Source organism: Bombus affinis, chromosome 4 (assembly GCF_024516045.1).
Source record: "Bombus affinis isolate iyBomAffi1 chromosome 4, iyBomAffi1.2, whole genome shotgun sequence".
Lineage (NCBI taxonomy): Eukaryota > Metazoa > Arthropoda > Insecta > Hymenoptera > Apidae > Bombus > Bombus affinis.
The window spans coordinates 1,848,044-1,875,513 of record NC_066347.1 but is presented as its reverse complement, the minus strand read 5'-3'; the positions used below and the strand labels follow the sequence as shown (position 1 = coordinate 1,875,513).

Sequence of the window (27,470 nt, the reverse complement as noted above, 5' to 3'; positions counted from 1 at the left end):
ATTAAGGAGAAGCCTACGAAGATCGGCGAGAAAATGCGAATACCATAGACTGAGAATAAGAAAAAAAGAAGGAAAAGGAAATTAAATGGCCCTTATGAGTTGGCTAACTGTGCATTATATCAAATGTTCGCTCAGCGATAGTGATCCAATAGCGGTATCTAAATGTTTAATATCAAACCAGCGACAATGGGACTAGCGATAGGTGGGCCGTGATCTTGTTTAAATTACTATCATATTCTATCGACGAAACTCTTTCGTTGGAAGGAGAGACGTTTGCATCAATACGTATTTAGTGGGAGAAATTACTACGACAAACGCGATGTCAATACTCATAATCTGAATACTCGAATAAACGAATTGATAGAAATATCACAAAACTTTCATTCGATCTAATCGACTTCTTGGAATTTTCGCTGATATGTGTAGTGATATATGTGGAATAAAAATACAAGAAATTATAAGGAATTAATACAAATTCTGACAAATTTTTAAAACGTAAAAGCTTAATACACTATAATCGACTCTTTCGAATTTCTATCGAAATACGTAAAGAAGGAAAAAGAAAATTACGAAAGTTTGTAAACGAATTAAGAGAAATTGTGAAACATTTTTATTCCACACAATCGTAATTCAATCTAATCAACCCTTTCGAATTTCCATTGAAATATTAAAATGTGTATTGAAATATGCGAAGCATTACGTATTTGGTCAGCTAATTTACATTTCTTCCACTCGAAATATGTTCTGAAAAAAAAAAAAAACGTTGTCGCTCCACTTTCTTCCTTTATTAGAAAGACAATTGAGTATAAAGTTGCTCGGGTCGAAACCGGCGATTCGAGAATCAACGACTGTTGTAAATAGCGCAAAAACTTGCGAGCGAGCGTACAAGAGAAAAGCGAACTGTGTGATGATCGCGACGGAACGAAGGGAAAGTGCGAACTTTCCGTTTTTCATCGGCATTCGAAGTATACGCGCTGGCGAATCGTGATAATACATTATAAACCCGTTAATCGTACACTGTGACTTTCACGTAAGCTTTAAATAGCGATATTTACTAGCATCACACTGAGTGTACTACGATCTGACGATTCTTCGAAGCATAGCGTACACGTGCAGCGGCCTGTTCCTAATTTCTGTGCCAAATTTACACGACAATAAGTTTTCTCTCGATTAAACGCCACCCTCTTATATGAATACGAGTTTCAATGAATCGACAAATATATATATAATTGATATATATATATGTAAGAAAAGCTATTGACAATGTTCCTGGGCTCAATAACGAATCCACGGTCAACGAGTAAACTCTTTGTATAATGGAATACATTTTGTAGCACGCAGACACGTTAACTCAGACGCTGGGTTACTTTCAGACTGACTGCCAAGACGATGACAGAAAACTCTCCAAGGTGATTGCAAAATAAAAGACAGATTCAGTCACATATGTCAAATACATATCGATCGGGAATATCAACAAATTCCCAAGAGCCGTAACTATGCAGTCCCGCGTAAACCAACATTGCTCCTGATCGAGACTCGATTGTTTATACAGCGTGTCCCTCAACATCGGTACTTCCTCTGTAAGACATTTCGTTCATCCCGTAACCGTGGCTACGTTCGACGACCAGTTATGTCACCTCGAGCCTAAGTATTGGGGATCTTCCTAAAGAAAGGCCCGATGTCCCTACATCTCCGACATATATATATTTATCACATGGACCGAAATTTATTACATTAGACTGCGAATTTTTATGCATTTATAGGAAATTTCCGGGTGCAGCAATGTAAGAAATGTCCAAAGCGAAGTACTCTTCTTTTTTTTAAATTATAGTCAGATTTACTATTTCGGTTATTACCCACTGTAAGAACTATTACACTACTTATGATGCGACTACATCTAATAGCGAATAACGAACAAAAACTTGCAAACTTAATTATTCTTGTTACAATTATTCTAATTACATTGTGAACAATTTTTTCTTTCTTTGCGTATCGATGGAAAATTTAAAGATGTAAAAATGTATAAAATGGACATAACATGCAAAAATGTAAGAAATATTCAAATGCAAGTACATGCTTGTTATAATATTTAATGGGTGAAATATATCTTTAAACCATTATATATCATTAAGTACCATTTTGTCTGTTATATTAACAAAAACATATAATTGTATAAAGATCCGCGGTCTGCTCATCATTCAGCGAGTCTGTTTGTCCGAGCGAGAACGTTTGATCATCTTATGTAACAACACCTGGTACACGGTCCAGTGAACAAGTACAACGTCGAAAGGGAATTTGTCAGTAATTTATTTGTTATATGAGAATCGTAGATTTCAAAGACCGTTTTAATTAGACAGCTGCCGCTGTCCGTGTACGATTTCGATTTTAAAAGACTGCTTTCGATTGTAGGCTGTTCAAATATTGTATAATAGATTCGATGATTGGCCGTAGTTGTTGCTGAGCCGAGCGATTGTGCTTTACACAGCTGCGGAAGGGCTGGGCAGTATTCTTGGATTATTATTATATTTACTTATTCCAGTGCGATTATAAAATATGTTTTAATGCCGAATATTTTATGTATATAATTTGGATTGGAAAAATTGAGAATGAGAGAATGCGAAAATAAGTGTTTTATTTTTGTTCAAATTTTGAAATTTATTTTATCTTTTGGTTATTTGATAATGATTGATTTATTACTGTATTTCTTTTATTTGACAAAAAAGAGATTTGAATTAGGTAAGCGATTTTCGGAATAATTTGAAGAATTTATTTTAGAAACTTATTTTTTGACGACTGATGTATTTTGTTTTACGACTGATTTGCGAATAATGGAAGCGAGAATTCGTGAAACGGCACCCTACTCTGTGTCGTGTGTCAATTTCATTGCGTGACTTTATTCAATTCGCGATATGAAAGGTACAGAGACCTCGTGTTACAATATCGATTACTCGCACAACTAATACGTTTGGACTTCGTTTAATGTTAGAGCAACAATTTATTTCTTTATTATCCTGATTAGTGAAGGCATCGTGTAACCTTATGTACAAATTCGTCTATATATTTGATATTTGCTACATTAATAAACAAAGGTATTGTTTTGGACAATACACTTTTATAGCGTACAAAAAATGCAAAAAGTTTGAGGAAATTAGATATAAAAGATTACGAATAATTTGTATGTAGACAGAATTCAATTTTGTTTTTTAGCGTATCTTTAGTATCTACATTTTTTATTAAATAATTTTTTTGTTGAAAATGAAAGTTTGTTTCTAAGAACGAAAATTAGTTGTATATATTTTAGAAATACATACAAATATTTTGAAATATTTTGTAATAGCAATTTATTTACAGTGTTTTATATTTAATTTCCTCGTTTGGAATTTATATTTCAAAATTATTATTATTACTATTATCGTTAATATTATTCCTAAATTAAACTAATTGGCATTTTTCTTTTTGTTATCTGTTTTTTTCCTTTTAAGATCCAAATACTTCAGCAATTTTTATATAAAAATGGCTCAGCTTGTTCGATCCTATAGAATTAGAATTATTAAAGGAGAATTATTTAAGACGTATTAGGATATAATGAAATGCAACGAAAATAACAATTATCTAGGGTAATCATTGAATTCGAATGAGTTATTGTTCATATACCGTAAAACAATTACTGCCAATGTTTCCTATCAAATTAATTAGATATGCGATATTACATATAACAATAATTTCTTGGCTAATTAGTCGCTCGATAACGTAGTATACTCAGTAAAATAATAGGATTGAATTATCATCGATTATTTTAAAAGTTCTAATTTCTACGTTCAAGATGTAAATCTTTATAAAAGTTGGCCAAATAAGGAAATATATACAATTCTGGACAATTTAATCGTATTCAGTAGTTTGAGAAATTATCTACTTTAGAAGAATTAGATCAAGATAGAATGGAAACTTTTGCCAATTTTAATGTTTTAGACGTATTTCTTTGAAAAGTACCAGCATGATTAAACAGGGTATATCTAAGTGGCAAAATACTAGCTCGAAATTTGGATTATCCTATGAAATTGTAAGAAGAAATATTTCATTTATTAGGAAATCCTAATAATGAAAAAAGAAGATATGTCCTTTGCGCTTTACTAAGTATATTTTAGTATATCAGTATAACGAGAAAATAAAATGCTAGCTTTCAATTTCAATTACTATTAATTACTCTTATTATTACCAACTTATACAAAACTTAATTCATTCCTTGTTATTAGAATGGAAAGTTCGAATTTTTAAAGGAGGACAAACTGCATTAAATAGAGTACAAAACTACATAATAGCAAATGATTTTGAAACAACGACGTGTACGCAATCTTACTTAATGAATTCAGTGGTTACCCTGCTTTCGATTAAAAACGTGCAATCTACCAATTTCACCCTCCGAGCTAGTCGACGGTATCGATCCACAGTGTGGCATATAGCGGACGAAAATCGTAGTAATTATTGCTCGATTTTGATTTTACTATTTGACGATATCATTGTCTGTAAGTAATATAAATGTAAACGATGATTCCTTTAAAAAATCGATAAAGAATTACTAACAATCGTTTGTATACCTAATCACTTAAAAATTAGTTCACTCGTTCGTTATACATTCCTGTTTGTCCATTCTTGTCAAATAGCGTTCGTCATACCTTAAATGTGGAGAATTTGGACAAAGATATGTATAACTTTAATTTCCAACTTGGACATTTCTATCTTTAAAGAGCAATCCAGAAAGAAAACGGCTCAAACCATCCTGTAATTTTGCTTGCTTTTTGTCGGGGAAAAAGTATCGTATTACACCCCTATATCATTTTTTCTGCCATAAAACTACTGCACTGGGTGTTTTTAATCTTTTTAATGATATCCTTTCGTAACTGCGGCGTGGTTAAAGATCAGATTTCTGAACATGCTTATGGTAAGAAAATTTTTCAAGTTGCACAAAAACTTTGTTCTTTATTCGACGGAATATTTTAAACAAATTCTGCATGACATTACAAAAAAAAAAAAAAAAAAAAGAAAAAATGGATATTGTTTTCAGCATCGACACTATTTTTTTAAACGTCATCACGTGTGCTTAAATAGCAAGAAGTAAATATGTAAGGTATTTAAGCTGATCCAGGAAATAGGCGAAATACTAACAAAGATGTGACGAGTAGATTTTTACTCGCGTCAGATCCTCTGATATCGAGCTTCAAAAAAGTTGCACGTTATATGCACCTAAAAAAATGTTTGTCCTGAATCCTCATTCAAATGCCACACTGTGCAGTTCTTCAAAACACCATATCTAATCGGACTTTCATCGCTATCTATTTTGCGACCTGTAATAATACTTAACGACCATCGAATAGAACTAACAGTGTCGTTAAATTCTTCGTGCACGAAGTTATGATAAAAGCATGCATATCGCGTGACTATCACAGACTATGCGGTTCGTTCATGGCTTATGTATCGTTGGTTTATGCCTTACGAATACAAAGACGAGGTACGAAGTATGATTAATCATGCAATGCTCAATTTCTTTTATTTTATTTATTTATTTTTCTTTTTTTAGTTTTCTCTAAAAGAAGTTAATACTGTTATATCAAAAATATAAATTATGACATTGTTACAATAAAATTCCATTTATCTGAACATGTCAGGGGACAAGATAATTTATGTAATTGGGGTTCATATAATAGAAGCACATGACCACCTTTTATTTCCCCTTCACACGATAGAATTCAATTAAAATTCGGTTAGAATAAGTGGAGTTCTACTGTACTAAAATAATTGACAGCGAATGTAGAACTTTAGTTTTAATTGAATTTCGACCAAAATGTGTTATGGACCCCTTTATTCGAGGTTTCCATTCAATTATCTCTCCAATTGTTCTTTCTGCTCGTTTATGGGCGTATTGTTCTGGTAACCAGGAATTCCCCCGTGCCTAAATGTCACATATTACCCTGTGCTTAGACGGAGAAACGAATTTAAATCAAACAGAGTAAAAATGAAGCAGAGGGAAGAAAGGAAGATTCAAATTCCAGACAGAAACATGATAGAGGAAGAGTGAAAAAGGATAAATCGACGAGTAAAAAGAGGATAGCGCCGTGGTATCCAGCAAAGTTGCGTGTTTTTTTAGGGCGCCGACGGCAAGAGAAAAGTCACGACGAACGTAATCTGCCAATTAGCTAGAAAATTCTGACTAACGAGGAACGGAGAGTACCCCAGAATTATTTTTATATTATTTGCCCTGGCGTACGTGTATACGTGTATCATTTACGTGGCTCGCGTTCAACTTGGATTCTATGAAAGGAATTTTCCTCCCCAACTTTCTTCTTTCAAATAAAAATCTCTTGGGAAATTACAATTTCGTTATACTTTCGGCTTTTCGGGATCAATAGTGCTATACATTTTTATACCAGCATTTCGTGTACATTAGAGTTCATTTCCTTGGGGCAGACTTGTAAGAAGGTTTTCTTAAACGAGCTATAATGGAAAAGGGAAACTGTAATATTCTCGGAACGAAATAAAGCTTTACGTATTAATAAAAGCATGCTTGAAACCGGAAAAACCACAAATATGTCATACAATTGCAATGAAAGTTTGAAATTTGAAGAACTTTCTGATTTATGATCTTCTCTCTGATAAATGTATTTATTTCTTCTTTTTCGAATCTTCAAGTTCCAGAGACTCGAAAGTACGACATCCATCCACCACAGCGAAAGTTTGTAATATAAGTTCGTAACTTTTATTCGACTATTTTCGACGAGTAGGAAATATTACGATATCGAAGGAAGAAGAAGTTGAACGGGGATATTTTAACAGACATGATAACCAAGGATTCAAGAGTTGAACGTGATCATGTGAAGAGGATCGCAGTTAGTATGTATGCGCATTACGAGTAATAGGAGAGGAGAATATTCGTAATATTGGACATCGCGAGCGTATTTCGCCAATATTCGAATATAGTATAACATGTGTTTCGGTGATTTCGGTAATGGAACACACTAAGAACGTGAATGTAAATAAAATTTATTATTCAAGGTGTTTAAGAGGTGTTGTTCAATGCCGAATGTATAGGCCTCTCTTTTCCGTACTATGAACGACTCCAGATATTAAATACCGTAAAATAGAGCTTAAGACAATTTAGTATGGGAGAATTAGTATACATAAATATTATACATACATACATATATACATACGACTAAGTGTTACGATGTAAAATGTTAATATATATATGTATGAACGCTGGCAATTTTATTAATACAATGATATTTTCGTTCAATGCGTTTTTTTATTTAGCTAATCTCGTTCTTGCGCTCAGTTCTTGCTGTAATCCTTTGAGTGGCAAAAAATAAGGTCGAAGGATCGATAAGTACTGGATTATGTCTGATGTGCACTATAATTAATAATATGTACACAGCTTTTAAAAATATTTTAAACTATAGAATTGCTATTATAAGTGACGCTTGACTCGTTAGTAAAAGGCTTAAGCTTATAAAATGATAATTAAAGGAAGGAATAGTGATTTGGAAAAAATATAATTGTGGAAACTAATGTACATGATATAAGCAGAATAAACGCATGAATAAACAGATGCACAAATACACCATAAACTACACTATATACAACACTTTCACACTTTCAGGATACGCTGATATAACATATAAATATGCGTACACCCCTGCTATTTTCATGCAAAACGCAACATCATCACAAATTTTCGGCTCTTCAGCATAGTGATAGCGTCATAGTGCCTCTGAGTCATAACGTTTCAAAATATTCTCTCTATGCATATGCATAGAAATATTCTCTTAGTATGAAAACACGTATTCAATAATATACATAATTATCGTTTCTCCATAATTACAAAAGAATATAAGAGATTTGTAATTCTTTCTCGATTACTTCTTTTCGAAATTTTAAGCTATCATAAAATGATAGCAATCATATTTTTACTAAGATCATCGACATTCTCATTTAAGTAGAATTCTATCAGTTGAACACTCAAAGGGTTATTCATGGACTTGTACCTTCATTATGCATGCGTGTTCCCTTTTTTTTTTATCATATTGGCCTTTGTGCGCAGCAACAACCTGGATATTGATTTATCGCCGTATCTGTAAAGGAATTAGAGGCTACCAAAGGCTACCATGGATACTAGTCAACAAAGGAAATTATGGTACTGGATTCCTTGGATAGGACATTTTTCATCTTGCATCGTTCACTACACAGTGGAATTTGTGCAGTAGTATAGTACACATAAATCTTCGTTCAGTCGTGATCCTGGTTTAACAGATACAGCATACCCTGTATACTTAACTTTCCTTACCTTCTTATATCATCGTTTTTCATCTTAATCATACTTGCGATTTTTAATAGCAGAAGACAATTCGTGTACACAGTTTACATTTCATGCATAATAATACATTTTAAATTTGATTTTAATTAATTTTGGTTAAACTCTGGTGCAACGTCTACTGTGAAGGGGATAATTCTCGCTTGAAATAAGTCAGAATATTTTTTGCTGTCATCATGATGGACATGGAGATGAACGCTGGCTTAGACGTAAGTATATTCTTTTAACATGAAATGTTTAAAACGAACATTTTTAAATACGCCTGATATATTATGATACGTTTGCTAGTATATTCAGTATCTTGTTCGAATTTTCATTCCACTATTTTTCAAAATCGCGCAATATTTGTTGTCATAATTCTTCAACTATACGGAATAAAAAAATCGACAAAAGTTATCCAAATAACAAAACATTAAATATCAAATTTCCAAAAATATTCTATTTAGAATATTTAGAGAAGTTGGAAAATTTCATCCCCTCGAAGAATCGCTTTCAGAATATATTACATTTCAAACGGTCAGTACCTTACCCTATTTAATCGAAAAAAAACCTGCTAAAAGCGGGTGAAGTGAAGTGCTGGTCAGAAATGCAAATGAATAATAATCGGACGGAGCCAAGTCTGGTGAGTAAGTCGCGTGCAAAAGTATATCTCAACTGATAGCTTTAATCGTTTCCTTGACCGGTTTTGCTGTATATAATGGCGCATTGTCATGAAGTAAAACTACTTTGTGTTGCCTTTTTTGATATCTTGGTCGTTTTTCACGCAAAGCTTGATTCAAATCGATCATTTGTTATCGGTAGCGCTCAGTATTAACGGTTTCGCCAGGTTTTAACAGCTCATAATAGATCACACCCTTCTGATCCACGTTCTTCGTTGCTCACGTCAAAATTGCCATTTCTGAATTTTTTAAACCATTCAAAGCATTGTGATTTACCAAGAGCATGCTCAGCGTAAGCTTCAACAAGTTCGTATTCGATGCGATTCTGCAGCAGTTTTCTTCATATGGCAGCGGAAAATCAATACTGTCCGCAGATCGTAGCACAATTCCAGGAACGAAATTCAACGTGTTCAACGCTATTACAAACTATGCTATTGTATGAAACTTGTATTGTTCTGAGTCGAAAATGTTTGTGAGATGTTAACAAAGACTTTTGACATCAATGGCGCAGTTTAGTAATAAATACATTATTAGCTAGGGTCATTTACAAGCAAATTCCGGTTTCATATTTACAGACCTAATATGTACCTCACTTTGTGTATGTGTATTCGTCTACATTCATTTTGGTCATTATAAATCGAGCACGATCAAGGGTTCATTGAATAATGTTTAAACAGCTTGCACCCGACTTTTTACAAAGTTCTTTTTCCTGCTCGCTTTTATACATACGGTTTATTAAATTGCACGTTGCAATTTTTAGATGTAATTTGATAGCGTAATAACTTTTTTAACAACCTAATAAGTATGATGGACGACGATAAGCCGGGAAAAAGCAATGGACCAGATAAACAAGCCGATGTTGTTATTAAAATTGAACTCATTCAAATATCGATAACCTAACCGCGCGACTATCTGCGGTAAGACATTCTTTAAACGAAAGAATTACAAATATTTCACTAACTATACGTATTGTTTTTTTAAATTTAATTCTGTATCAGAATTCTAGATTTCTTCTTAATTTCTTCAAAATAATTCGGAGACGATGATTCGTCTGAGACCATTGCGCGAATTTTAAAAATTGTTGGTAGGACATAGTTATTGATCGAGTATCTTTTTAATCTTCTATAATCGTATAGATAATATTATTTTGACTCACTTAGGTCAGAAGAATATTTTCCAAATGAAAGGGATTACACTATTTAATAAATTGTCCAATTTATAGCTGTAATGCTTAGTTATAGTATATTCGGAAAATAAGTAAAGTTATAGTCTGTCATAAAAGTCACTGTATATCCTACAAAAGGGACAATTTTATTCAGAAGTTATTTTATTATCACCTTGTTAAGAAATATATTGTTATACAATGTTATAACATCTTTCTTAACTCTTAAATTGAATCTAAATCCTAAATCTAAATCGTAAATTTTCCTTAAATGAAAGATTTAAACAAAAGATATTTCGTGGTTGATTGTAGACAAGATTTACCTTCTTAATCACATAAACAAAATTTCGATTAAACGTTTAATGCAGTTTTTAATTGTTCACTGTTCTAAATAATTTTATCTAAAATATTTCGAAAATAAAATTCTATAACGAATACAATTTAGGTGATTTCTAGTCCTTTGCACTCCGAATTTTATTTCAATTTCGTTACCGGCAGCTCTCAACGCTTTAAAGTGTTTTATTTGAAATTTACTTTAACTAAAAAATAAGAAAATTTAAATAAATAAAGGAAGAAAAAACATTCACTTAAATACCAGTTTTATTTATATTATTGTTGAATTTTGTAATTTTAAAGTGTATGTTATATTTTAAAACAATTTCCGGAATGCAATCTTGGTTTTCTTCCGCATATTTCACAAGAAAAGGTGGGACCGAAAGAATGTCGAGTGGGAGTCGACAAAGGAATTCCTGAGATAAAAACATCCTGAGACGTCGAGTCATACTAGACGTAGGAATGCAAAGGGTTAGGAAAAAAAGAGAAAATATCGGTGAAATTTTCAATAAATTTCTTTAATCTCGGAGTTATTAAAAAATTTTACTATCCTGAATTAAATTCCACTTTTATAACATCCTCGCATACCAATAACGTCGAAATAACCCAACATGAAACAAAACTCTGTGCGATATCTCGAAAAAAGCTCTCGAAAAACGCAAGGTCTCAGGCGTAGGATCAATCGCTAATAACGAGGCTACACAAACTCACAGAATCTCTGAAACTAACTTCGTCGCAAACCTCCAATTAGATGAGAACTTGTGTTTCGACCATCAATGGTTGATTAGAGCTCTCGTAAACTCGATTATAACAAGACAATAACGAGAAAAATATAGCATGGTAGTAAATTAACATGGATCCTTATCGGGTTCGTGACGGTAATTAATATCGTGAGGTCAGTGGCGCGGATAGGTGACGATGATTGTGAAAAAGTCACGGAGGAAGCCACGGATATTCTGTTAGCGTGAAATGACGCGTTTCAGGATGAGGGGAGCGAGAGTAGCGAATCTGCGTCAGAGGGTAGCTCGGCCAGCAGCACGTTTTGCGACCTCGAGAAGGATTACTCGAAGGTGAGTGTTTTTGTTCGTCTCGAACAATCTTTAATTAAGGGGGATGATACGTCGAATACGTAGGGCATAATCTTTCGGAGGAGATCAGTTTCAATTGTTATGGTTGGGTGAGTGAAACTAAATTGAGGAACATATCGAGATTCGTAGATAGATATTAAAAAAGGTACACGTTTGAACGTTTATGGAAAGGTGCAGTGCATCTAGCGAATTATTATGAAATTAGTAAATTCTTGGAGAATCAAAGAAAATAAGCAATTCCTTTGACATTTATAGAATATAGGATGCACCTGATGAATTATCAAGAAATTAGTAAATTTTTTAAGAGCCACAGGAAATTAACAAATTCTCTAACATTTATGGAAAGTAAGATGCGCCTGATGAATTATTAGGAAATTAATAAACCCTTTAAGAATCGTATTTTCGCAGTAATAATAATAAATTAATAAGGTACCTATTCAAGGGTTTCCTATTGAAAGATGTGGGAGTTTATTGCTACGAATACAGCGTGACCAAATTTATTGCTCTTTTCTGGAAAGTAATTAAATGTTAATTGAATTGAATTTAATTAAATTTCTTTTTTATCATGAAATATAATTATGGGATATGGAACATAGAAATTTATGAGTTGACATTAGGGAAACATAAATTTAATAGAAATTGACAAATCCTTTATTACATGAAATTTAAATTATTAAATGAATTATTAGGAATTTAGTAAATTCTTTAAGAATCAAATTTGCGAGTAATAAAGCGGCTGCTCCAATATTTCAATTGAATTTATTATATAAGTTTCAGATTCAAAGATTTCGTACTCAAAAATGCAAATGTTTATTAATATGAATATTAGCTGACTGGGTTTGTAGCGCGTTTTTAAAAAGTCATTTAACTTGTATTAATATCGAGTTACTTCTTGCTGATATATTCAAATTGTTGGAACAGTTGCCTCCCTTAGGAAAATAGCAGCCGCTTGTTGATGATTTTGAATTTCGGGGTATGTGAAATTTATGAGTTTATACTAAGAAAAAACAAATTATGCAGTATTTGGAAGCAATTCAAGAAATTTAATCGTGGAATAATTGGAATTTGTAAATAGATTAATATTAAAAACGAATTAGAAATTAAAATCAAATTTATATTAGTCACTTTATTCTTTAGGTATTACAAGAGATGAAATCTAATGAGGCACTGGCTCCTTTCATGGCAGAATATACTAAACTTTACGAGTCTCTGTACAAAGCTTACAGAACAGAGAAAGACTTAACGGAGAGGTGTAATATGTTAAGGGTATAATCGATATGTATGTTTCTCGTGACTAGTTAATGCTGTAGCTTTAAGAGCTTAAGCGAAAACCGATTTCAAAGTCTCAGAGTTACAAGCTGTATTTAGATCACGTAGCTTTCCATGTAATAGCAATTTTATCGAAATTTTAGTAAATTATATAGAACAATTTAATATTAGTTATATCAGTTTTATTATAAAATGAAATTATAATTACTGTAAATCTAATCGGAATACACTCTGAAATACAGGAAGAACTATTTACAAGCGATCACAAAGTGTACGAGTTAACGCATACAATTTCTACGAACGAAAAAGAGATCGAAAAGCTGAAGCAAGATGTATTGAACGCGATAAAGCGAGCGGATGCCGCTCACACACGCGAGCAAAATGCGCAAGACACAATTGAAAATTTGCGAGTGAACGTACAGCAATTGAGTCAGGAAATTGCGCAGAAGAACAGACAGTTGGCCGCCACTGAAGAGTAAGTTCCTTCTTAATATTTTATAGCTTCTACTACATTACTAGCTACTACCATATCTACATGGTGTTTCGTTTATTTCGGATTTCTTCATATATACTGGTTATTTTTATCGACATACGAAATTGTGTCTTGTAATTTGTAATTTATTTGTATAAATTAATAGCTTCTTAAATATTCTCTCTTTTTGAACTTTTCGACTTTTTCTCAAGGACAATAGGATCTACTCGCTCATTTTTCAATCTCCCGTAGTTTATATATGTATATTAACGAAAAATAGACTGCGGATATTTATGCAAACTCACGCAATCGATCATTTCCATAAAAATATGAAAACAATCTAAAAAGTTGGATCTATGCAGCGATATATTTTACATATCAAGTATTTTAACGAGTACTATGATTTAGATATTTAGTGTATTTCTGTGTATTGTAATCGTTTAATTTTTCATAAACGTATAAAAATCTGCAGTTTAATGAAGAGAATCCTTGAAAGGATCCTTTAAAATCCCTCATAAGACACATTTTCCGTAAGTTGATATTAAAATCCCTTTTACATTAGCAAATTCGTCACTCGATACCGACGAATATTCGTTAGAAACATTCAAAACAAAGCCTCTGGATTTGTGTGCCATTTCGTATATCTCGCCTTTTAATTCATTGACTCTACGTGTTTGAAAAGTACAATCGTAAGCCAGAAAGACGTCGAGGATTTTCTCGAGTAGAAAAGCATAAGGATGACTTTATCGTTGAAAAGGGGATTAGTTTCCGGTTGGTCTAGAAATCCTTGGCCGACACAGTTCTGCGTGATGGTAGTGAAACTCATGGCGGAATTTCTGAATAGCTCGAGGATTTAATTTCCATCATCGTTTCAGATTAATTCGATTCAGCGTTATTGACGAATCGATGTTGCCCCAGACGTGAGCACGCATGTTTGTCGATGGTGCAAACAAAATCCTATCAACTTTGGGGAATATGCAGTACAGTTCCTGCTTATTACCTTTGAATATTTAAGGGATGTAATTTATGCATGAAGTGCTAAAACTATCAAATTTCCTCGATATAATACTGCCAGCTATGCTTTCTAAAATAGAAAATATGGTATATATCATATACCATATTTAATGGATAGCGAATTTTCCATTTATTTTTTTTTTTTTCAATCGTTCTAGATTTTCTATGTAATAGTATTTTCCTGTTATTTACGCTTTCTGATAATTTTCTAGCATAGAAAGGCTAACGTTAATCAGTGAATTTGTTCGAAGCGTATACCATATCAATAATTTATTAACTTTCACAATTGAGCTATTCGGTTCTCCAATCTGTAATTAATATTTAACGTTAAAAAAAAGTAAAAAAAGAAAAATTCTGTTACAAGCAACCAACGATCATCTTCTTTTAAATCAATGATAATCAATCAATGACAACCTTCGTTTAAATTGCGTCAGTTTACCCGGCAAATTTCACACGTTTATAGTAAACGACATTGTCATGAAGACATCGATCTGCAGTATGTACATACATTGTGATCATATCGAAGCTACCCGGATGTTCAGAGTCTAATCCCCGAGGAAAACACCATCATGTTCGATAGTGGATCGCATCTGTTCAGTCAACATGGCTACAATGCAATTCCGCTCCAACGGGACCATAGTTCGTAGCACAGTAGTTCGTAAATATGTCGTGTTTCCTTTCTCTAGTCCGTATCTCGACAAAGGATTAGGCGAGTGCTATCTTTAATTTCCGGCTAACTGTCTCGCAAAGAGATAACACATTGGATCGATATCACTGGTCTCGCGAAAGCTTTGTAATTGTTTAATAGCTAGGAGCAACCTGAATTTCTCTCGTATCTGTCTCTGTACTCTTCCGTTTCCTTTATATTTATGTGTTGTCCTCGATATTTATATTTTCTTATATTTCTCTTTTTCGTCACTTTGTATTTTTAACTTTTTTGTTATACATAATTATGTATACATAACAAAATATACCATTATTATAAATACTATTGTAATTATATTATTTCTATATAAATATTGCTATTAATATAGTAATATATTCCTGTATCACCGTTTATTTCGCTCTTTGGATTTGAAATTCTCGCGATAAATTAGCTGGCATATCTGTAATTCCGCGGATTTCGATTCTGCTCATGTTAATATCCACGTTGCGTTTTGTTCTGACATTTCATTTTCAGGTCTGCCCTGAAGAAGCGAAGGGGAACGTTGGCGAAATATCAGAACAGAGTACAACGTGAATACTAATAAGATAATAATACGGTTTCTAAATACCAAGAAAATCCAAATAATCGCAAATATGTTCATTCGCTATTTTCTTATTTTATTATTTACCTTTTCTGGTTTTATTAAAAGGAAGCTTTTAACGACAAGTTTAAGGATATGCGGCAACTGGGATATCGCGGCATCTTTAATAATGAAGCATTACATTAGCAAATAAATAGCACGAAGTAGCCAATTTTTAAGATTTATTGCTAACCATAAGCTATACCATCGTCGGAGATCGTTAAGCTGGTGAAAACTTCATATCCTGATTACCTTATCATATCGAATCGCATGAATTTAAAATTTTCGACGTGTCCCATGAGTCCAGAGAACACGTTTCTTACCAGTAACGTCGTCTCTACAGCGCCTCTCGAGCTTTAGCTCGTATATCAAGTCTCCCAAGCCCTCTGTATTCTGACCAATCGCCGGCGGCGCGACCACAAGAGAATAATACGATACATAAACTTCATAAATGTAGTCGCAAATGAACCACTCAAATTTGTAACATAAGAAGATATTTTCACGAAAATCTCAATTAAAATCCGTCGATAGCTTCCTTAATCGTTTTACACTTGTTTTACAAATAGTCTATTTATTATATGTTTCAGAGTTTGAAATTTGCTAAACAGCAATTAAAACTGTTAGTGTATTCGTTGTATATATAATGAGCTTTCTTTTATCGTAAAAACAGTAGCTACGAAGACTCCTATTTTAATATACGCTTTGTATTCTTTATATCAAGCAGTAACAATGAAATCTGGACAATGTTTCTCGTTTCGATGTTTGCAGCACGAGCATCGCGAAACAAAAGGAGAGTCTCGCACAAGAAAAGGAGAAACTGGTGAGCGAAATAAACACATTAAAGCAACGACTGAAGAACATGGCTTTGTACATAGAAGAGCTGGAGGATAGAAGTAGCTTTGCCGGGCATCAAATAGCCGAGATGCAAGAAAATCTAGATATACAACTGAACGAAATCTCCAGAGAGCGACGAGGGAGACAGAGGGCAGAGGAAGAGGCTTTACAGTTACAAGAAGGACTTGCAATAAAAACGAGCGATCTCGAGGTGATGGATTTCTAAACGTTGTAATTTTGGCGCATGTAAATTGCGAATTTTTATGCATAGGAGGGAAATTGAAAAGGTGTAAAAATGCATAGAAAGTTCATAATATTAAAAAACATATTAGTATTCAAAGCATAATACAGATTGCAGTATGTAGTAGATAAAAGAGAAATGCATATAAAACTCATAGTATGCAAAAATATATAAAATATTCAAAGTATAATATTACTATGCACTTCGGCTAATTTTTAGTTGTTAATAATTGAAAAACAAAACCTAAAACGTAATCTTTTGGTTCTTAATTTTCATCTCATTTTAGCCTCGAGAATAACATCTAAAATTTTTTTAATTCTGTCGCAATATTTATAATATTTTTACAATTTATAATATTTTTACAATTTACAATATTTTTACAATTTATAATATTTTTACAAATTTAATATATAAAATAACCTTCTATTTAAGTTTCATTTTTTAACTTTATGTCCATAAAAATGTGAATTCGCTTGTCAAGCTGAATATCGGTGCGCGTATCAATTTTCTATCCGTCAGTTTAAACATCGACTTTTATGTCGATTGTCTAAAATCTCCGCCGTTCTGACATGCGCCGGAGGCAAAATCCGGAAAATTCGCGTTTAAAACGTTCGTGAAGTTTTTTCAAGCTATTTTCTCGACCGAAAAATCAAACGAATCGTTTTTCCTTACCCGTTAATGCTTTTTACCAAGCAAATGTACGCGAAAGTTCAACAAGTTTCTAGCAGATTACATTACAGTACAGACGAAACGAAACGAAACGAAACGAAACGAAACGAAACGGCGAAGCTTGGTTGTAGCAGCAAGCTCCAAGCACTCGATGGAATTTCGCTTTCAAGAACAAAGCTTATCTCGACGAGGTAATCACTGAGCGGTTGTAAGACGTGACTTTGATCTGCAAATCGAAAACTTCCGCCGGGGAACTTGTTGGGTAATTCTGTGGAGATACACGATGGTGATAGTCTCATGAAACCGGTAGAATAATTTATAAGCAGCTGCGATTTCGTCTACATTGAAAGAGGAGTGTGATTAAATCTAAGTTATGGATTTGAATTAAATTTAAGTTATGGATGTGGTTAGTGATTTGATTTGCATTTGTTGTTCGTCAACTTTTGCTTTTTTTGTTATCGTTGTTAGAAGAAAATTAAAGAGTAGTTTATTGCGTAAGTTGGTCTTTGCTTACAACTAAATATGAATAGAAAATGAATATTAATAATATTAATAGGGAAACGCTTACTCATAACTTTGACCAAATATATTATAAGAAGTTGTGTTAATTTTTCTCTTCACTATCATTATTTACTACTTTTTTCTATGACACAGGACTTAAAATTATTGTATATAATAAGATGCATATCCATACAAATCCTTGTTTACAACTAAATATGAATAGAATGTGAACGTTGATAATATAAATAGAGAAAAGTTGCTCATAGCTTTGACCGATTGTATTATAAGAAGTTATGTTAATTTTTCTCTTCTCTATCATTATTTATTATTTGTTTCTGTGGCATAGGATTTAAAAATATTGTATACAATGAGTTATTGTATATGATAAGATGTATGCATATAAATCCTTGCTTACAAACTAATTATGAATAGAAAGTGAACATTGATAATATAAGTAGAGAAATGCTTATTCATAACTTTGACCAACTGTATTATGAGAATTTTTTCTCTTCTCTAAATAGGATTTAAAAATACTGTATAGAATAAGTTCTTGTATCTTTAAGTTTTCAGATTCTGATTTTAAATAATAATCATACATTAAATTAAATTGTTATGTAAATTTATCTCATTTCTATACTTCACATTGTAAATATCACAGTGATAAATGTTAAACGAAGTAGAAGAAACGTTTAGTTTTATCACCCGAATTGAATTAAAGGAGATGTACTCGAATAACACATAGCTAACCTGAGTAATTTAGCAGTGACTTATCATATATCGTTGACGTTCCATTTAATTTTTTATCTGAAATCTGCAATTGTCATAATTTATTCTTTTGTCTCTGATTTCAAGCTCATTTTCCACTTTTAATACTCGAATTCCACTTTTAATACTTCGTCGCGCCTTCACCTATTCAATTTCATACGAAATTTTTTGTTCTTACCGATGTTTATTCTTGCGATTAACAGCTTTGTATACTTTGCTAGACGGCAAACGAATCGATAAAAGCAGCAGCTGCTAACGTGATAAAGTTGGAAAGTTTGCTGAAGGAGCAAAGAACATCCGGCGAAAAAATGCAAAGGGAAATAAACAAGTTGTCGGTAAAGAAGTTGAACCTCGAATCGGATCTCGAGAACGCGAATAACCAAATAGAAAATTTGGACAAGGAAGTGTTGGAGAAGGACAAGCAATTGAAAGATTGGAAGCAGAGCATAAACAGGTACATAAATGATGTTTTAGGATGGAGAAGTATAATAATTGTTGAAGTATAATTATATTTTAGTCTTTATTGTAATTATATTTTTGAATAATAGGAAGCTAAACGATATATGTAGTCATACTCATAAAATTTTATAAAATGAGAGAGATAACGATATTTTACAGTAATATTTCATCGATAATTTTGTTCGATCGTATAATACGCTTTAATAAGTACCAGTTTAATTCTATTGTAATGTGAGAATTTACCGAGAATTATAGATATTACAGATATTTTTTACATTCGTTAAACGAGTGTTTTACAATTTCTGCATCATCGATGCACTAATAAATTATTATATATTAATTCCTACGTTAAAATTGTATAGACATGGTCATGTGAAATTTATGATCTCTCGAGCCCATAATACCGCAGTATTATTAACGTAGTATTATTACGTTGAATTACTTCATTTATTTACAGGTAGCCAGCATATAGAAGCATCAATCTATAATGCATACATCTGCTGTTATTTAATACCGTTCGTTATTGTGTAGTTAGCGTGTACGTAATGTAGATTATATTCAATGTAGGTCGTTGTTGATATACTACACAAACATGATACTATGAAAACGAAATACACAAACATAGAACCTGATGGAAAAGTGGTTCATAAAAAAGATAAGAATATGTGCCAGTGTTTTATGTACTTTTTATAAGTTAGATAACTGTGTTTGAATTTTTATGACTGATCATGTTTCCTTTTGAAAATAGAGGATTACAGTTTTTCATACAATATCGTATTTTTATTAATTTAATTAAACAAATGGAATCTAAGTGAAAATATATTTCATTCACTGAATATTACGATAATTCTTATATTTGTTTATATTACGCATACTCTGCGAAATTTCGCAGTTTCGAATTTCCTATAAATGCATAAAAATCTGCAGTTTACAAATTTTATCTTGGTATCTTGCTACCAACGTTACATTTAAATTTCATCTACAATTTTTGGGATGGGTCGCAGGATGAGAGAGGAAGTCTCGAAGCACAAGTCTCAGAAAGAATCAATAACGAAGCGATGGCAGAAAATTGAAATCGAGAGATCAACCCTGGAGCAACAGCTGAAGCACACATCGGCGAAATCAAAGAATACAGAGCATCAGAAGATGATATGCCAGAAACAGCTAGTCGACAAGCAGCAAGAATTGGAGGTTCATATACGCGAGAAGAATGTCTTGGCTCGTACCAAGGAGAATTTAGGCGACTATATTAGGAGAATGCAACACGAGCTGATGGTGTGCGAGTACAGTAGAAGGAAAATTGAACACGAGCTTGACACTTCGTTGCGGGATATTATGGACGTTCACTCGCTCTTAAGCGCAGTGGAGAAAGAAAGGGATAAGCATAGCTTGACCGCTCAGAATTTGGCACAACAGGTGAGCTTTAATAATTGCGATAGAAAGGTAAAATAGAAAAATAGGAACTCGTAAGATTCTCATAAAAATATAATATTCATTTGCGCTTGATATTGTTTAATTTCATACAAGTTACTGAAAAATGTATTTTATTGAAACGAATATCGAAACGAACAATTAAGTAATATACGTATAATTTAATATACGTAAATCGATATATACCGTTAAGAATAAGTAAAGTAAAGCAATAATTATCAAGAGAGAAATGAAAAAACTGAATAAAAGTAGATAAGTAGAAAAGTAGATGAAGAATTACGGATAATTAACGAAAGAAGAAATAAAATGCGAACACGATATGACGTAATTCCAAGTAAGCCATGGCATGACTAGTAGGAGGAACGAAAAGTGGAGAATTTGATAGCATGCAACTGAGCGAATAATATAAAACACCAGACTGGGTAGGTAAACTGAGACTGACTCACGCTCGAGCGAAGTGGAATGGGTCATGGATCTGCGGTCAGACAAGTGAAATGATACCATATTTGTTCGGGCAAGGAGAGAATAATGCCGTAGTGAACAATGTAGGGCTGTATATATATAACTGTGCATTATTCACGGTTATCCAAGCAAAATTCTAAATTCTACGAGTAATATATAGAGACTATGGAAGTAGTAAAATAATAATTTAATATCCCAGTAGTAATAAAATAATAATTTAATATTCCAGTAGTAATAAAATAATAATTTAACATTCCAGTAGTAATAAAATAATAATTTAACATTCCAGTAGTAATAAAATAATAATTTAATATTCAATTATAATTTAAATTATTTAATAATTTAAATTATTATAAAATAATAATTTAATATGTTTTTGTTGCATTGTTTTTCAAAATTAATAGAGCAATAACTTTAATAAGCGAGAAATTTGAGTTTTTCTTCAATATGTTCGTTTGAGCGTTTTTTTAAACTAATATGCTACTAATATCTTGTATTTATATTTATCCACATCTACAACGTGTATATAACTATAAAATTTCGTTCTCGATTTGGCTAATTTGTATAAAAAAGTCCCACCTTTAATATCGGATTAATAATTCTAGTTACTGTTTCGACGCGATATGTACGATATATATATAACCACGTAATAAAAATTAAAATTGATTTTACCATTGAAGCAATTTGCATATATTTAACAGTCGGTTGGAACAAAGATTTGGAACACGTTATTAGATACCTTGGTAGATTTACTATTTCTAATGTTACCTTCTGACCGATAAATCTTTCCTAACAAAAACCCTCAGGAATTCGATGAAGTTCATTTATCACACGCGATCGCGATTGCGATCGATCAAGCTTCCCGCCGCTCATGCAAATCGAAAACGGCGCATATGCGATAGGATAAGAGAAATTATTCAGGTGTACTGCGTAATCGGATATAATGGAAGTAGTAGTGGTATAATGGTAGTAGAGGTAGACATGCTGTTAAACATCTATCTAATAATAGGTGTTGATATAGCGTGAGCTGTCAGCCAAGTTGTATGGTAGACGTGCAGCCGAGCGATCGGCAAGCGGGTACGGTTGCTGTGTTCACAGACATCAAGTGAATTACACTGACGGATATACGGATATGCGGGCTGCCGGCCAGCGGGAGGTAAAGGTAGACATAGGTCGGTCGTTCATTTTAGGTTTGCTCAGGGTTAGTCATGAGATCCGTCGTGCTTTTGAAAGATCTGCGACCAGATAAGACCATCATTCCAGGGGTGACTCCGGTAAATTGTTTATGATCTTCTTATTAATGGGCTTTTTTGATATAATCCTGTATGATGTGGCAATTTATCACATTCATTGGTACAGAAAAGTAACTGTATTTTCCTAACGTTCCCCCTTTCAAGGAAATTGATCAATCTTTGCATCTGATTGATTGATCTTTGCATCACATTACAATTTTTTTTGATATAGCAAGGATTGAATATTTGTTGAGTAATGATAGACTCTTGTGGAGGCTTTGTATCTGTAGTTATAAAACTAGGTAATATAAAATAATTCGTTACGATATTTCTCACTTTTATTGTTTAATATAGTGGGTATATGTACATATACATATGTACGTAAACCTTGATATTTTTTAAATTCACTATATAGAATTATTTCTTTTTAATGCACTAGCTATATACCAGAAATTTCATTACAGAATATGATGCATTATTTAATTATTAACTGACTACCGTCATAATGTCTCTAAATAATATTTCATTAGATTTACTGATACAGCCCGTACACGTCTGATGAGCAGATAAGCAGATATGTAATAAATTGAAATTACTGTATTCGAGGAAATAGCGTCTTAACAGTGGTTTAATCGCATCGTGTGTAACCGCATCATATAGATAGGCGTATATGGCCAGTATAATCCAATGTATATAACCTGCTCATTTCATGATTGTACATGAGATTGTAATTAATACTAGATTAGTACTACTACTAGAGATAGGATCTACACTGTACGCAAGGGTAGAATTTGATCCAAATGCTTTACAAATAGCGATTACACCTAATAGTATTATGATCCTCTTCTAGTAGCCTTTTCAATAGCTTCGTGCGAATATCTACAGATGAAACGTATGTTAAATTTCCAAAAAATCTTTTATAACACGTACGTAACGTTATGAAATATTTGCAGTGAATTAATAGTTTTTCTCTATAAATATTTATATTCGTGGAAAAATTTAGTGAAAATATAGTAGGAATTTTTTTTTTTATTTGCAGTAGACAAATGTGTTATTTCTCACATTAATCGTTGAATTTGCTCTTTGTAACACCGTTCTAAATTCCAACGTTTCGTACGTGACACAGCTACTAAAACGCTTGTCAAACAAACTTTCAACGTGCCCTTTGCAGTATCCATTATTCATGCACAGTGCTACCCGACTATGGTGTGTGCACTGGCAACCATTCTGGTGTAACTAGACACACAAGGTTTTCGTTACACTCATCGTCAAGCACCGAAACCGAGCTGACTCGTTTTCGTAAATTTCAGTTTTCAAGAATATCTCGTTACTACAAGCGGCAGAATTTCCTTCTTACAAAAATATTAAATTACAAAGTTTGTGACATTATATGAATTTTATTAACGTAGAGATAGTATTTAATATTCATGGGACAACCGGGTAATTGAGAATCTGATTTTATATTTCTTTCATCAATTTCTTTAACTAATGCAATTTAATTTATTATTATTACATTTATTTGTTATTATTTAATTTAATGTAACTTAATTTAACTCTTCGGATATTCTACGTTGAAATGTATGCAAAAGTTTCAAATATTAAAAGCTTCGAATCTAATTGTAATATACAATCGTTGGTATAATATAAAACTCATTAAACTTCATTTTTATGATAAATTAAAATTATCATTTTTAGTAGAATCTATATTTAACACACTACAATTTTACATAGATTTCGAATTTTATTAAGTTTACTATATGTATACAATTTTTCTTAACTTATTATTTTTAACTTCGACTAAACTTGCAAAACAATTTTTGATAGAATCTATACAATAAAATGATACACTAATATTAAAATAAATTTTCTAAATTAACTGAGTATAATATGACGTTGTACAGTATAACAGTATAACAGTATAGAATTTATTAAATTTTAATAATAATTTAAACTTGGTTGCCAATGTAAGTATTAAAGCTTGCTCATGTTCATGCAACGTCTCCACCACCAGCGTATAGAAACGAACACGTCTATTTGCATACGTCACTAATCGAGCCGTGTAACTTGGTCGCGCTAATAGGTGGAGGAATACATAAGCGAGGTGAAACTGAAGCAAGTCGAGATCTCGAACTACAAGAAGCGGCTAGCTGAAGCCGAGGCAAAGTACCGACAGCAGCAGAATATGTTCGAGACTGTTCGGGCTGAGAGAAACGCATGTGGCAAAAGCCTGACAGAAGCGCACGACGAGATACAGGAGTTGAAGAACAAATTAAAAGTGTTAAGCCACCAAATTGAGCAGCTGAAAGAGGACATCGTCACCAAGGAGAGCCAACTAATCAAAGAGGAGTTCAGTAAGCCGTCTTCTTCGTTTTTGACAGCCGTCTGATGCTCGTTTCAACAACACTTAACCTGCGATAATGTGTTAATTGAGTTTTGGCGGTTTTCTGTTGCATAGTTGGTCTTGTTCTTTGGTATCGGGCCAATGTTTGGCTAAAGTTAGGAAAGTTGGTTTGCTTGTTGCAGGCAGGAAAAGGGATCTAATGAATACGGGTCTGCGGATAAGTTTTAATTGTTAAACTGTGTTGGGAAAGTTGGTTAAACTCGTTAAGCTGTTAAAGTGGAATTCCCCTGATTACAAAGTTTTTTGATAAATAACAAAGTATTCTATTCACGATTTTTTGTTCACTTTTTACACGTACATTGAATGATATAGCCGCATTTTCCAATATTTCAAGATCTCCGTATTTTTTATCTTTCAAGCAAAGTTGCATTATATAGATTATTATTGAAATAATGAGTGAATATTTTTGATTGAATAAATTTTATGAATATTATGAATATTATGATTATTATTGATTTTAGATAAGGAGAGCAGTATTTAACAAAATTTCGAAACGATAAACATTTCGGCGAGTTTTCATGCTACGACTTACCTTCCAGTGCGCAATAAAGTAGAAAAGGAAAGAGAAGGGTTGAGGGTCGAGCTACAAACCAGCCGCAGGGAGATGTCGGAGCTGAAACATGAGATCGAGTCGATGAAGCAGGAGGAAAAGAGCTTGAGGCAAGTGATACAGCGCGCCGAATCGGATATTGCACGACATAAGAAGGATATCGACAATATAATGAATGAGAGGGACATGTTGGGCACGCAACTGGTCCGAAGAAACGACGAGCTGAGTCTTCAGTATAGCAGAATAAAGGTTTTACATGGAACTCTTCAACGAGGAGAGGTTCAGTATAATCAAAGGCTGGAGGATATTAGGCTGTTGAAGTTGGAGGTGAAGAAGCTAAGGACAGAGAAGACTCTGCTGATAAAGAATATTCAGAACATGAGCGATCTACGTAAAGAAGTGTTTCATTTGAATCACGACTTGACAAGAGAGAGATTGAAAGTGATGGCATTAGAAGAGGAAGTGCAAACGCCGTTGAACATTCACAGATGGAGGAAACTTGAGGTTCGATGTCTCGATTATTTTTAATATTATATATCATCGTTTAAAAGTATGCGAACATTTGCTTATCTTTGACACGTAACATTATCGAAAACGTTAACTGATTTATTTGTCACAATTTTCCCGCAAATAATTTTCTCGCCCAAAAATCCGAATCGCATATCTATCGAAATCTATCGCATATATCTATACCCTTTAGGTGGTGTCATGGTATGACGTCCACGCAGTCCACGCAGATCTCGTTACTTGAAAAAGTTTCATTTAACACTCAACTCGTATAACCTATTTTCCCTGTATCTGCCACGAGCACTCTACTCTTGTTGCATTTGTCACGTACAGTCGAACATTTTTAACATTTTTTTAACATTGCGTCAATTTTTAAATAAATATAAATTCGAGAAGTTTTTATTTTAAAATACAACAGTTTTTATTTATTTATGACGAAATATTGTGGAAATGCTTAAAATTTTCATGAAGGGATCGTTAGAAACGATTTTAAAAAGATACGTAGTTACCCTACAGGTAAAGATATTCTTTTCCAATGAAATAGCTACTAAATTTTAACAGGGTTCCGATCCAAGTACCTACGAACTTTTGAAGAAGATACAAATTCTGCAAAAACGAATGATAAAAATGGCAGCTGACATGATCGAGAAGGAGAAGAAAGTAAAAGACACCGAGAAACTGTATATGAATTTACGTGAAATTCTGTCGAAGCATCCTGGACCACAGGTCATGGTTTCTCTCAATAAAACTCAAAAAGCATTGCGCGAGAGGGGGAAAAAAGTGAAGGTATAAAAATAAATTTCTTTATAAAACTGTTTCTGGTTAGAATTTATATTTTATATTAACGATCATAAAATATCGGAAAAGCGAAATTCAAGATTCCTTCGCCTATCGTCGATGTGGTACTATTTATTACACTATTCTCTTTTTTTCAGTGTCTACTAGCTGAGTTGAGCATGTACGAGGTTCAAATGGGCGAGTACAGGATAGGCATGGATAGGATGAGCATCGAGATGAACGATTTGAAAAAGAAATACTTCATACAAAAGAAGAAATTACACATATCGAAAGAATCGAAACTGAAATCTTTGTCTCAGCCTGTTTTCCCAGCTATAAATCAAAGTCAAAAGAGATTCTGCGGGGGCGGCTTTAACATGGCAACACCAACACCTAGAAATTGTTTCGTCGTGGACTCTGAGTGCAGATGAATTTGTGTCGTTCGCCAAAAAGCTATCAGAGAAAGTGCAGCTCAGTCTGTTTGTTGAGACGACAATGCGACGTGACAGTGTAATGAAAATATAACAGTACAGTTTGCAGGATTTCTCTGTGTGCTTTTTCGTCTGCGAAACTCTTTTTGCTCACGAACTTCGTTTTTCTCTCTTGGTTCTCTTTAGAATTTCCGTCAATATTTACAAACTGTGGGGAAACGTCGCGTCGTTGCGACGATGTAGAAGTGTGTCAACGACAAGTGCGAGAAAGGAGGAGAAGAAGCAATTCATTTCCATTTTCTCTTTTGTTTTGTCTTGAGTTTTTAAAGAAATCTCAACGAAAAAGGATAGAAGTAATGGTGGAAGATGTCAGAAGCTAGAATTTTATTGATTGTGTTGTTTGGTATTTGAGGATGACATTCTTCGTTTAGACAGTTCAAAAGGTTGGACCAGCTAAAATGTCGGGATTTGTTTGCTTTGTTTTCAAGGGTGGTAGAGCAAATATTGATGTTTGCTTTTGCCATGTTAACCTGGGTAGGTTAAGGGGTTTGTCGAAATAGTATAA

General features: G+C 33.0%; 1 protein-coding gene across 1 annotated transcript; it reads left to right on the top strand.

Annotated features, from left to right (window-relative positions):
- The first annotated feature begins 8,034 nt into the window (after nucleotides 1-8,034).
- Nucleotides 8,035-27,347, top strand: LOC126915277 (cilia- and flagella-associated protein 58-like). The gene is made up of 11 exons (XM_050719813.1): nucleotides 8,035-8,571; nucleotides 11,500-11,586; nucleotides 12,742-12,870; nucleotides 13,116-13,348; nucleotides 16,414-16,690; nucleotides 18,877-19,109; nucleotides 20,119-20,530; nucleotides 24,320-24,590; nucleotides 25,180-25,694; nucleotides 26,259-26,483; nucleotides 26,633-27,347. The coding sequence occupies exons 1-11, from the start codon at nucleotides 8,539-8,541 to the stop codon at nucleotides 26,903-26,905; spliced, it is 2,688 nt and encodes an 895-aa protein (XP_050575770.1). The 5' UTR covers nucleotides 8,035-8,538; the 3' UTR covers nucleotides 26,906-27,347.
- Nucleotides 27,348-27,470: the final 123 nt, after the last annotated feature.

Excerpts from the sequence above, each read along its gene's own strand:
- LOC126915277 (XM_050719813.1), top strand. The coding sequence starts at position 8,539 with ATGATGGACATGGAGATGAACGCTGGCTTAGAC. Across the intron at positions 11,587-12,741 it reads TCGAGAAGGATTACTCGAAG|GTATTACAAGAGATGAAATC; the intron begins GTGAGTGTTTTT and ends TTTATTCTTTAG. Across the intron at positions 12,871-13,115 it reads AGAGGTGTAATATGTTAAGG|GAAGAACTATTTACAAGCGA; the intron begins GTATAATCGATA and ends TCTGAAATACAG.